We start from the raw sequence: 13,730 nt of genomic DNA, 5'->3' as shown, positions 1-13,730 counted from the left end.
CCATCTCTTTTGATACTCCTGCATGTCTATTCATTTTCCAAGTCAAAACCATATGGTCACTCTCTCCAACTGGTCGGCGAGATGTCATCTCAGTTATTATCAACTCTTCTGATGCTATAACCAAATCTAAAACTCTTGAACCTCTTGTTCCCTCTGTTACATGTTGCCTAAGACATTTGTCCCTCAAGAATTCTAGAAATTCTATTCCACTATTGCTACATGCATCTTCCTCTTTCCAATTTATACTACTGTAGTTAAAATCTCCCATAACAATCATTCTTCTTGCACTTGCCAAACTTAGCTGTCTAAACATCTCCTGGTCCCCATCCTCCGTGCTCCTGGGTCTGTAGCAACACCCCACTAAATATCCTATCTTGTCCACCTCTACCTCACATCATATGCTTTCAAAATCTTTAGTGTCACTGTCTTCCAAAGCCTCCACTCTTAGAGGACATAGGTCATCACTTATCATAAGCAGTACCCCATCACCACGCTTTCCCCTCCTATCCTGACGAAAAATGCTATACCCAGCGACTTCTATTTCTGTTATTATATCCCCTTTTGTCAACCACATGTCAGTGATCCCAATAATTTTTGGCCAGGCTGATGCTATCTGCGCCACCAATTCCTCTCTCTTATTCCGGATACTCCTGGCATTAGTATAAAGCATATAAATGCCATTGTTTCTATACCCAGCATTATCCCTTCTAGACTCCACTGGGCGCTCAGTGTTACCTGACATCGTCTCCCTTCTCCCAAGTATCCATTCCCACAAGAGGCCACCTCTACTATCATCCTCCCTGGGACACACTGACTCGTTCAGAACAGCAATCTCTCCAGATGCCTACGTCCTTCCTCATTCAAATGTAAACGGTCTCTTGCATACAATTCCTCTCTTTCCTCAAACGCACTCCAAGCATCCACATATACCAGTCCTCTCTTGCCACACATTCTTGCTATTATGCCATTCAATATCACCGCTCTTCTGCTCAGCTCATCATTATCATACCTAGGCAACACACACTATTTTTCCTCTCTCTGTCTTCTTCCATAGAGTCTCAAGCAAAAACCTCATATCTCTCGCTGCCCGACTTACATTACCACTCAAGTCATTCGTTCCTACCATCACAATCATCTCATCCACTCTTTCACCTCTCTTAATTGCCATAGCCACCCTTTCTATTGTTCCTCCTGGCAAACACTCATCACGCATCCTATCTTGAACACCACGGATCATTGAGTCGCCATACATTATACCTCTTACCATTCCCTCTCTCCTATTGTTTCCATTCTCTCCTCTTCTTTCATTCCGATAGGTCTCTCTCATTCCCTCTCCTCTACTGCTGTTCTCTCTTCTAGCATTCCCATACCTCTCTCTCATTCCATCTCTCCTACTGTTTCCATTCTCTCCTCTTCTAGCACTTCCATACTCTCTCTCATTCCATCTCTCTTACTGTTTCCATCCTCTCATCTGCTAGCATTCCCATACCTCTCTCTCGTTCCCTCTCTTCTACTGTTTCCATTCTCTCCTCTTCTAGCACCCCCCATACCTCTCACTCATACTCCCTAAATTCTCTCTCTCTCCTTCTCTGATTCTCTTTACATTTATCACTTCCATTCTCCTAATCTTATCTTTCATACTTCTGCTCTCATTCACAAGACATTCCACCTCCTCTTTCAACTCATCTATCTGCTTCTGCAAGTCAGTCACTCTTGATCTAAATTCACTCTCCCAAACAAAACCATCTCCTAAACTTTCACAGTCACTCACACCGTCCACACTATCAACTATTATTTTCTCATTCATATATATCTTTTTTTCATTCTCTCCTATCACACTACTTGTCTTCCTACATTCATTCATTCCCCGTTCCTGGAGCAACAAAGTCGGATATCGATATTTCTAATGCACTTATTTCCTCCAGCTGCCTGCATTTTGCACATATACGCTCTCCGCTCTCTTTCACAAGCCACGTATCTAATTCCCGAGACGCATACATGCCACAAGTACTGCATGCCACAAAGTCCCTTATGATATTGCTAATAATTGAGTTCTTAAATGGCGGAGGACTTGGCGATACGCCACTTGCGACTGCTGCTGAATCCGTCATCATTCCTTACTGCCGAGTAGCGTAATCGTTAATTATTCAATTAATAAATTCCGATAAATAAATAGAAAAAAAAGTACAAACAATTACAAGCAAAACAAAACATTTAAGTACACTAAATAAAATGAAATATAACTAAATACAGTAATGAAAACTTAGCTTTGTTTTGTGTTCCACCATTATGCATTCGATTCCGAAGGTAACCAAAATATATTATATTGCAACAGCAACTAACTTCCAAAAAACAACCACTGAAGTACACTCGTATTCGGAGAAACAATTTAGCACTCAAAAACGTAGAAAAACGGGGGAAAAAATGGACTATTCACCAATTAAAAATCACTTTCTTCTACACAGCTCAAATTCACTGCCACATGCTCTTAAAAATTTCCTCTAGTCACCGACTAGACTCGAAACCAAGTCTTCCTGCGTGCTGCCAAGCGCCGTGGTGTGCGAACGCCACATCCACTGAGCTACACTTTATCTACAAAAAAAACGTAATCATTCCTGCATAGATTTGAACCATGAACATTCACTTTAAAAGCCTACCGTTCTACCAACTGAGCTACCAATTGACTGATACCGTTATATATGATCAATGGTGCTGTAATTTTTTTTGAATCCTGAATATATATATGTTATATATATATATATATATCAGTGGCATTGCATGCCCTGTTTAGGTTGGACATGTGCTGTCATGTGGCTTTTGCAACCTTTGCTGCAAAATTCACGTTAGTTTGATTGTATGATTGCATTTTTATTGATGTATAAAGTTTCAAGAGTGCATAACACATCAGCGCTCATCTTAATTGGACCAATGCAATTCTATAGGATAACTCTGAATACTTTAATTTATTAATTAATATAATTTTAAATATGAAAAGTATAAAGGTCAAATGAACATACCTATGCTTCACGCACACCATTTATGTGACATGCACAAAGTGTTTACGTTCGTTTCTTAAATTAGATTATCATTGGCAAATGCTAGAGTGAGACATGAATCATTTGAATTTTGATACTGTATATGATTTTTAAATGCAGTTATATAATATGCACAGAAATTGGAAAAAGTAATCACTTGGGAAATTATTATTTTTCTGGATTGAACCAAAGAAAGGCTGCATTAACTCATTTTACTTGTTTATTTATACGTAAGTTTCAGCCTCTCCTTCGACTATAATTATACAATCTGTGGAAGCTTTGACAGAAAATGGGACATTTAGTAGATCAACACTGCTTTCCTTTGTAAATATGGGAAAAAAAAAAGTTATAAATTATTTATAGAAAATTGTATATTAAAAACTTGTCTATATTGGTGTCCTAAAGATGTCAGTTTCACACATGCAAAACAGAAAACATAATGAAACTCTGAAAACACAAACAGCAACTCATGACAAATGACAATGTTCGGTTGGATTAGTTGACACAATAAACCAATCATAGCCACTGATTTCTGGGTGCTATTGTCTCAGTGCATGCGTGTGCACACACACAGCCATGCTTTCTTGGTGGGTTTAAAACCACTGGAACACTAAGAATTTGAACTGCTGTGCCATCTGTACATCTGTTCAAAGGGCTCTAAGGTGTCCATATTCGTGACTGCACACCACAGGCTATTAACACAAACATTATGCAATATTTACATGTCAAGAAGTGTCCCCTTCATGAAGGATTAGTATGTTGTGTGTTTAATTTTAGGAAACACATGAAAACAGGAAACAATTATGGAGGGGTCTTTAACAGGAATAAATGCAAACATATATTATCTGTGATATTGCTTTTTTTTGGTGGGTGTGCACTGCAGACCTAGCACACACAGGTATATATACACACACACACACACATATATATATATATATATATATATATATATATATATATATATATATATATATATACTGATACTGTAATGTATTATGACAGATTAAGGGAATAACTTGGAAGAGTGGCATTTAGTAGACATTCTTACAACCCAGAAGAAGAATTTTTTGTTATAAGTGCAGTAGATGATGGGGAGGAGAGACTGACTGTAAGTGAGCAAGAGGTGTATGGGGAGTTGAGTAAACTAGATGGTGATAAGGCTGTAGGACTTGGTAATATATCACCACGTATTCTGAAGGAATGCGCCAGGGAGTTGACACCTGTCTTGACATATTTTTTTAATACGAGTCTTTCACTCAGTCAAGTTCCTAAAGAGTGGAATGAGGGCACAATTGTGCCACTTTATAAAGGAGGTGATTGAACTCAAGTATCAAACTATAGGCCTATCTGTGTGTCAGGTGTTGTGGTTAAGTTGTTGGAGAACTTTGTGAGAACTAGGATCCAGAGTTGGGTTGATAACAGTGGTATTATTTTTGATGGACAGCATGGATTTGCTAAAGGGAAGTCATGTTTTAGTAATCTACTTACTTATTACAATAAAGTGACTGCTTCCTTGGACAGAGGAGAAGGATACACAGTAATATACTTAGATTTCGCAAAGGCTTTTGATAGAGTACCTCATGATAAATTGATAGTCAAACTAGAGCAGATGGAGTTGGATATTAGATTAGTGCATTGGATTGGAGACTGGCTATCTAATAGGTATCAACAAGTTGTGTATGGGGGAGAGCGATATCTAGGAAAAGAAAAGTCACTAGTGGAGTGCTTCAGGAGTCTGTTTTGGGGCAATTACTGTTTAATTTTTATATTAATGATATAGGTGAAGATTTGGATGGAGATATTCAGTTGTTTACAGATGATGCAAAGTTGGGACAAACTATGAAGAGTAGTGAAGATGTGGCCTTACAAGAAGACTTGAATAAATTAAGTGATTAGACACAGAAATGGGGATGTGAGTTCAATGTTGCAAAATGTAAGGTTTTAAAATTTGGAAAACAAAGATGGGTTGCAGAATTTATGCTTGGTGAGAATATATTGTCGGAGGTAGAGGAAATAAGAGATCTGGGGGTGATAGTGGATAAGGATCTGAAATTTAGGGGACACATAGCCAAAATTGTGAAGACAACACAAAGGCTTCTGGGAATGATGCGGAGGACACTGATGTAGAAGTAGGGAGATTCTTGTTCCGTTGTATAAGGCTTTGATTAGGCCACACATGGACTATTGTACCCAGATTTGGTCACCTAGTTTTCAGAAGGATGAAGTGATGTTGGAAAGGATCCAAAGGTGATTGACTAAGGTAGTTTCTGACCTCTGGAATGTCGAGTGTGAGGAAAGATTGAGAAGATGTAAATTGCAGAGTTTGGTGTACAGGAGGAAGAGGGGAGATATGATAGAGACCTATAAGTTGGTAAGTGGTTGTTATTGGATCAATGGTGGAGAAATTCTACAGAAAATAGTGGGAGATCGGGGAGAACCAGAGGTCATTCCTGGAAACTGTATAAAGAGGGTGTGAGTAGGGGAGTGAGAGGCAGATTTTTTTTCATGCAGAGTTGTAAATGGTTGGAATGCCATGCCTGAGAGTGTGGTGTCTGCAAGGAGTTTGAATGTGTTCAAGGCACGGTGTGATTAGCTGTGTGTGTGATAAAAGGACCTCCCAGATGAGTCTGGCTCCATGAGGTCTTGGGGTAATAATAATAATAGATATTTTTATGTCAAATATTCAAAAATCCAGATAATAAATATGATTTTATAATTTCAGTCCCTAACTGGAATTCTCCATCAGGAAGTGGCATTTATCCTGTTCGCATCCAAGTTGCAGGCGAGCATGTCATGAAAAACTTCATCAACACCTATGAATTTTATGGTTTTCTTCCAGTTGTTATGAATCTCAGCATTTTTAAGGTAATTTTCTTATGATAAAAAAGGCGTGTAAAAATGTATTTGTTATTTATTATTTTTTTAGAGTATCTGTGTAGCTTAGTAGAAGTGGTGTATGTTGTCGACACTGGACTGCGCGAAGGACGAGTGTCACAAGTTCTATTCTAGTCACCGGACAGAAGAAATTTTACTAAGCTTATTTTTTCAGCTGGTTCCTGAGTTAGTTGATCTTTGGCACAGGCCAAAGTGTGTTTTTTCTGCTGGAAACTCGTTCCCATAAACACACGAAAATCGAAAGTAGAATCCACACTGTTTTTAAATATAAAACAGTGCTTGGATTAGGGAGAATGAGATGGTAGCACTTGGCAGCTGCATCTCTTCACCATTGTCATGTAAAATTAGTGATAAGCTTGGGTTAGGTATCTCTGATTGGCTACTGGTGGAGATTGAACTGCCCAACTCAGTTTCCAAAAGTTAGATAAGGCTAAAATGACCTTGCTTACTCCCTATGGGGAAATAAAAGGTGTTAGTATATATATATTTTTAAATATTATGCTTTAAACATGGCATACAGATACATGATTGTATTTTAGAATATATTTCCTGACGTCGCTGATCATTATTGGGAGTCTTACAAGGAAAGATTGTACCACTTCATAAGGGAGGTGACTGAACTTAAGCATCAAATTATAGGCCAATCAGTATGTCAGGTGTTGTGACTAATCCTTTCTTTTAGTGTTGCACAGTGATCAATATTCATATTAGAAATTATGGACTTTACAACTGTGTTATAAATAACTCTTTTAATTTCCTGACATTTCGATCTTCATATTAAGATCATCATCTGGAGCATATACAAATATATAGGACAAGCTGAGTTATATTACATACAGTAAGCCAGAGAAACAATGATTTGATTATAGGTTATTCTACTGGCATGACCTCTAGTGAAAAAAAAAAAAAAAATTAATTTATTTAGAAACTATATCAAGCTAAATTCTATTTATGCTAATATGAATAAACATTCTTTCTTCTAGATAGTTTTCTTTCAGTAACAATGATGTCCTATTTTTAGCATTGCAATTGTTATTTTTGATTTAGGATCCTGGATTAGGTTGGTCGATTGGTAGCGCCTCTGCTACTGGCTCAGTTAAGTAAGTTTGAGTGCGGTTAGTAGTTGGAAGGGGACCAGTCGTTAGATGCTGTTGGCACACTCTCCCTCGATGAGTCTTTGGACTCCCTGGAGGTGTCAAATAATAATAATAATAATAATAATAGTTACTCTTAGAGAGGAAGGTTCCGTGGGTCGAATATGTGCCTTCCATATGTTTGGGATTTTTAGACCATCATTATTGTTCGGATTGGGGTGGTTGATAATAATCTCACAGGCTTCCTTAAATTTGTGTTCATACCATGTTTTGGTGTGATGTAACAACTAGTGCTTTTCCAGTTAATTCTATGTAAGGTGTTCAGGGCATGAACAGGACTGTAGTTAATCCAGAATCCTAAATCAAAAATAACAATTGTAATGCTAAAAATAGGACATCATTGTTACTGAAAGAAAACTATCTAGAAGAAAGAATGTTTATTCATGCTATCATAAATAGAATTTGTCTTGATGTAGTTTCTAAATAAATTAATTTTTTGCTAGAGGTAATGCCAGTAGAATAACCTATAATGAAATCATTGTTTCTCTAGCTTACTGTATATAATGTAACTCAGCTTGTCCTATATATTTGTATATGCTCCAGATGATGATCTCAATGTGAAGATCGAAACGTCGGGAAATTAAAAGAGTTATTTATAACACGGTTGTAAAGTCCATAATTTCTAATATGAGTGTTGTGGCTAAAGTGTTGGAGAGGTTAGTGAGAATCAGGATTCAGAACTGCGTTGACATTAATGGTATTATCTTTGATGGACAACAAGAATTTGCTAAAGGGAGGTCATGGTTTAGTTATCTACTTACTTATTGCAATAAGGTTCTGCATGTTTTATGACTATGCAACTGAGTGTGTTTGTTCTGCGAGTTTTGTTATACGTCTTTTTTATGACAGTGTTTAAATGATGGTGATGAGAACAATGATAGTCAAAGTACCTTTGGTCAAACAGTCTCACATGGATATTATGCAGTGTGTGTGTGTGTGTGTGTGTGTGTGTGTGTGTGTGTGTGTGTCAGTGTACTTATTAACAAGGGTGAATAGCTTATGGTATGAAAGTAAGAGTAGAGAGAAAGAGAGAGAGGATGTCTTAGAGATGTTTTGTGAGTAAGTTCCAGAAGCAGGAGTCATTCGAACTAGGAGTGAAGTGGTGATTATTAATGATGGAAGGCGTGAAATTGAGACTACTGTGGAAAATGTAACTGAAGGAGCTAGTGATATTGGATGGAACATGAATAAAAATATGAAAAAAGTGCAAAAGTTGAAGGTAATGCAAATGATGACAAGATGGCAGTGAGAATAGAAAGACATGCTATGCTTAGTACTTCATAGGACATAATGTGAGCAGCTGAAGTTGACTAGTGCAGCAGGGAGGAAAATGAAAGTGAGCAGGAAGAATATTAAAAATGAGAAACTGAGATTAAGGAGGGAGTATTGTATTAAGGTTCTATAATAATATGTCTGAAGTGAATTTTATGGACAAAGGGTTGTATATATTTGAAAAGTTTTTATTTGTAGTTAGATGTTTGGGTTAAGTGTTGTTCAGTGATTGGAAGTGAAAAATCAGAGAAACTACAGGTGTTAGAGGGGAATTCAATCAAGTGTGGGGTCTGGATGTCCTCGGCACAATGAGAATAGAAAATGGTCATGCAATACTGAATGCAGTTTCACAGGTTTTGAGTCTGAATTGGTTAAGAAAGTACATCATGCAAAGGTAATTGTGGGTCCAGAGGGATGGTAAAATGTATATATACAAATGTCAGAAACAGTATAAGTAAAGGGGAGGATTTTTGGCATTATTCAGCTTGACTTGGTCAAAAATTATTGGCATCTGTGAGACTTTGAGACTTTGTTGACAGAATATGATTTAGTTATAGGGAGGGAATGTAAGGGATATTGTATTTTCAGGGAGGATAGAGGGAGTAGGACAGGAGGAGGGATATTGATAACAATAGCTGAAGAACTGCAACAAGTAAAAGTAGATGTTAAGAAGGAATTTAACACTCAGGATGATGGTTCATTTGAGGTTATAGGTTGGGGAGCTACAGATCAGGAGCACAAAATATATTGTCAGTTGCTGCTATAGATGGTACAGACTACTAAAGAAACAGCTTCTGAGTATTATAACAGATTGCTGTCATATTATTATTGTTATTGTCATATTATAATAGTATTATAACTGATAAGTTAAGTGTTTCAGCTGATGAAAAATCACATTTAGAATGGCTTGTATGTCATCAGTTCAAAGTAGGTCTAAAAGATGACTTAAAAGAAGTAGCTTATAAGAGAAAAATTAAGAATTTAGAAGAATGTTATAAAGTTTTTAAGGAAAGAGAGGAAAGGCTGAGATATATATACCAAACCTCTCATTCCCAACAGTACATTCTTTGGAACAAAAAGGTTCCATTACAAGTAATGTAGCATGTAATGGTCAAATTAAAGGATAGAAACCTAAGTTAATTAAAAAGGAGAATAATGTTAAGAAAACGTTTAAGATTGTTAATTCAGAAAAAGTTTCTAAAGCAAAATCCATAGAGTCTAAATGAATTAGAAATCCTTAACTTTTATTGAAGAAGAGACAAAGACAACAAAAACCTGTATTAAAAAGTCAAGAAAAAACGCGTGGGAAGGCTTATGTGTTCATTATACATGTTGATTAATTTTAATGGTATAGATGAGAACACAGACTGATAAGAAAATAACTATTTATTTACTTATTGCTGATATTTTGCTAGTATTACATTTAGCATCTTCAGAGCACAAAAACAGTTTGTCACAGTACATGAGACAACAACAATCCATTATAACAATGGGACTAGTTTGAATATTGTTATCATAATATTATCTTACTCCACAACTGATTATAAATATATAGGTTGGATATAAGTGGGGAATAACATAGAAGGAGCAATCAAGCTCTCTTTCTTTGAAATATAAAAAATTATTGGCATACGTAAGACTTTGCTCACAGATATGATTTAGTTATAGGGAGAGAATGTAAGGGGTACTGCATTTTCAGGGAGGATAGAGGGAGTAGGAATGGAGGAGGGATATTGCTGATGATAGCTGAAAAACTGCAACAACCAAAAGTAGATCTTTAGGAGGAATTTAACACTTAGGGTGATGGTTCATTTGAGGCTGTAGGTTGGTGAGCTAGCGATCAGGAGCTCAAAATAAACTGCATTAGCTTTGCATTAGGAATACCTCCCCAATTTACATATTCAGCATGAGAATGAAGTACCATGTGATGTCATCATCATGTGCAGCTACTATAAATGGGCACACCTCTGTACGTAATCAGTAAGATAATGCACAGAGTGTATGAGTGTAGCCTGCAAAAATTTTATGGGCAATTTTAACTATGAATACATTGATCAAGATGGAAATGGACTTTATACAGTTACTAAGTGATGAAGTGGACCCAAGATGTGAGAGTACTGAATCTAGTAACACATCAGAAGATCTATTGACAACAAAGAAAGTCACTCTACAATCTGCCTTAATACAAAGAAAGTGAATATGGAATCTTGTCATGGGAAGCTGCTAAACTTGTGCAGTTCTGTACATGTATATGGAAAATATAAGACTTCTGCTTAATTTAAATTTGGTATCTTCTTGAATCTGGCTCCCACTGTTTGAGACCTCAATAAAAGTCAAAACCAGTGTGAGCAGTGACCCTTCCCATACTGTTGTTTCATTATGGGATACTAAGGCAACTGATGTGAAGTCAACACCCTCTGTATTCAAGTAGACTAATTGTGAAGCTAATTCATGCTTATACTTGGATATAGGATTAAAACAAGAATACAATTTTTCATCAAGTATAATGTGCATTGTAACAAAGTGATAAAACTTTCCACCATTACCTCCAGTCTAGAGTATTTATTAATAAAGTGATACACCTGTTTAGGTGTACCTCTGCTTCATAAATTACAAAGAGGCATTTGACAATGTTCAACATGAGCAATTAATTGAAATCCTTTCAAAAATAGGAATGGACAGAAAAGACATTAGACTAATAACTAATCTTTACTAGGAACAGACTGCATCTTTGAGAATAAATAGAGATACCTCAGAAGAATTCCCAGTTCAGAAAGGTGTGAGACAAGGTCTTGTCTCTGATTCTCTTTAACCTGTACATAGAAGAAATATTTAATAAAATTATTAACCTCAAAGGAATCACTGTAGGGAGCAGAAATATCAATAACCTAAGATATGCAGATGACACGGTTCGTCTAGCTGAAAACAAATATGACCATTACTCTTATAGATGAAACCCTCAAGTACAGCAAACAGTATGACCTCAGTTTCAACTTTAAAAAGACAAAAATCATGATAATTTCAAGAGAAAACGAAATACCAAAAATATGCATCAATATAAAAGGAAATAAATTAGAACAGGTGCAAACATACATATACCTGGACACTTGATCACGAGAATGGCAGGACAGAAGACGAAATTAATTTTTCAACAATATGAAAAATCTACTGACATCTAGAGAATTAAATATCTGAAAACCAGACTATGAATTTTCAAATGTTACATATAATCTACATTATTATACAGAGTAGAGACATGGACACTCTCCAATCTGAGTGTGAAAAAACTGGAGACCTGTGAAATGTGGATGCTGTGGAGAATTATGAGGATATCATGAAAAGACAAATTTTAAAAGGAAATTAAAAAGAGAAGAAAAGTCAGCTATTCGGACATATTCTGAGACATAACTGCCTACAAAGGACACTTCTCGAAGGAACTGTTGAGGGAAAGAGAAGGAGAGGAAGACAAAGACTGGAGTGGATGAAAAATATAGAAGACTGGACTTATCTCTCATATCAAGAATGCAGCAAGATAACTAAAAAGGTCAAACTTTTTAGTTATCTTACACCAGCTACTTAGGTGGTGCTTTTTGAAATTGTCAGTTATTGTTTAATTTGAGCTTAATGTACTGAAGATGCCTGTGACACACAGGCGAAAATTATACTATTAAATAATCTTTGTACGTGAGTTTTCCGTTATTAATTTTGTATTAACCTTAATTTCCTTGTGTCCAACATTTCAGCAATGAAACAGTCACTTGCACAACACTCTGCATGATGGTTTCTTGTCACCCAGATATTTGAGTGATCATTTTGCAAGTGTGTACCATTCAGATGGAGATATTGAAGTGCCAGATGTGATGTGCACCAGTGTTAGAATAGATATAGATGAATTCGAGGTGTTTGGGATATTGCAGAACCTTAATGTAAATATAGACATATATGTATGATTTAGGGGAGTGTATATATTTTTGCTTATTTTCACACACCAAATGATTAAACTCTGAATTTCAAAATAAAAAGAAACACCAACTAAACTCCAAATCTAGCTTGCACACTAGTTCACATTCCAGGATATCTCATATGTAACTTAACCTCTTTAAATTAACCCATTAGCCATTTATCCATTTCAAATAATGTGGGGTATATGTGGAATCACAGGGCTGGTAAGTATAACAAGCTTAGGAGATTGTTTGGATCAGTGTCATGACATGTAAAACTTCAAGGGCTGGATGTTGATAGTGCATGGGAAGTGGTAGTGGTAAAGGAGTTCAAAGCAAAGGTGTGATAGATACTGCACAAATGTTGAATAGTGCTTGGCATGATGTTTTAGTCCTCCCAAAAGAGTGTTTGAGGGAAGTAATGGCAGACTTCATACTTATAGTCAGGAGAGTAAATCAAGTAGGAATTAAATGAATGAATGTCATCATTAAATTGGAGCTGCAAAAAAAGAAAAAAAAAATTGTGGATGGAATTCAAGGAGAAAGGTGACCAGCAAGCATACAAGCAGTACAAGTGCATATGAATTAGTACAAAGCACAAGCTAGAAGGATAACCCAGTGTGGTAAGAAAGACAAAAAAAAGGAAATTAGCAGTACAAACCAAAGATAATCCCAAACAGTTCTTTTGATATGCTGTAAGTAAAATGAAAAATGTGTATGGCAGAATGATTTTAATGAATGCTGATGACAGGGAGGTAACTGTATCAGTCGAAATAGTAGAATTACTAAGTGAACACTTTGCAAGAGTATCATCCAGGTGGAGTTGTTGCAGTAACGAGAGAGGCAGACTTACATGGGAATTGAGTAAATGAAATGGAGGTGTATAGCATATTACAGAACCTTGATGCGAATACAGCTATGGGATTGGATGGTATACCAGCTTGAATTTTACATCAGGTGCTAAGGAATCGTCAGTGCCTTTGACCACATTGTTTAATCTAAGTCTCAACTCTGGGTTAGTCCAAGGAGTGAAAAGAAAGGAAAATAGTTCCATTGCATAAAGGAGGCTCCAAGACTGATGTAGCAAATTATCAACTTATCAGCATATCAGTAGTTGTTGTCAAGGTACTGGAGAAGTTGGTCAAGAGCAAAATACAGGCATGGATAGATGGAAATAGGATACTGTATAGGGGCAACATAGTGAAGGGTAGGTCGTGTCTCAGTAACTTGCTCAAGTTTTATAATACACTGATAGCTAAGCTGGATAAAGGTAATGGATTTACAGTGATACTGCTGGACTTTGCAAACGCTTTTGAAAGGATACCACTTGGAATTCTAACCAATAAACTGCAGCACATGGGGATGGATATCAGATTGCAGGATGATTTGAATAGACTGGTAGTCAGGGCAGAGTAGAATGGATGTTAGCTTAA

At 36.5% G+C, this 13,730-nt stretch overlaps 1 protein-coding gene across 2 annotated transcripts in view; it reads left to right on the top strand.

The window, feature by feature from the left end:
• LOC150095258 (uncharacterized) overlaps positions 1-13,730 on the top strand; it is a 512,519-nt gene that overhangs the window by 122,142 nt on the left and 376,647 nt on the right. For both annotated transcript variants that reach the window (XM_090410467.1, XM_090410466.1), the window contains exon 7: positions 5,758-5,900. In XM_090410467.1, coding sequence (XP_090266593.1) covers positions 5,758-5,900 — 143 coding nt within the window. The remainder of the gene's footprint in view (positions 1-5,757; positions 5,901-13,730) is intronic.

This window comes from Typopeltis vanoorti, chromosome 20 (assembly GCF_054136105.1).
Source record: "Typopeltis vanoorti isolate ZY-2024b chromosome 20, IOZ_Tvanoo_1.0, whole genome shotgun sequence".
NCBI classification, from domain to species: domain Eukaryota; kingdom Metazoa; phylum Arthropoda; class Arachnida; order Uropygi; family Thelyphonidae; genus Typopeltis; species Typopeltis vanoorti.
Note: the sequence above shows the minus strand (reverse complement) of the source record. Positions and strands in the feature narration are given on the sequence as shown.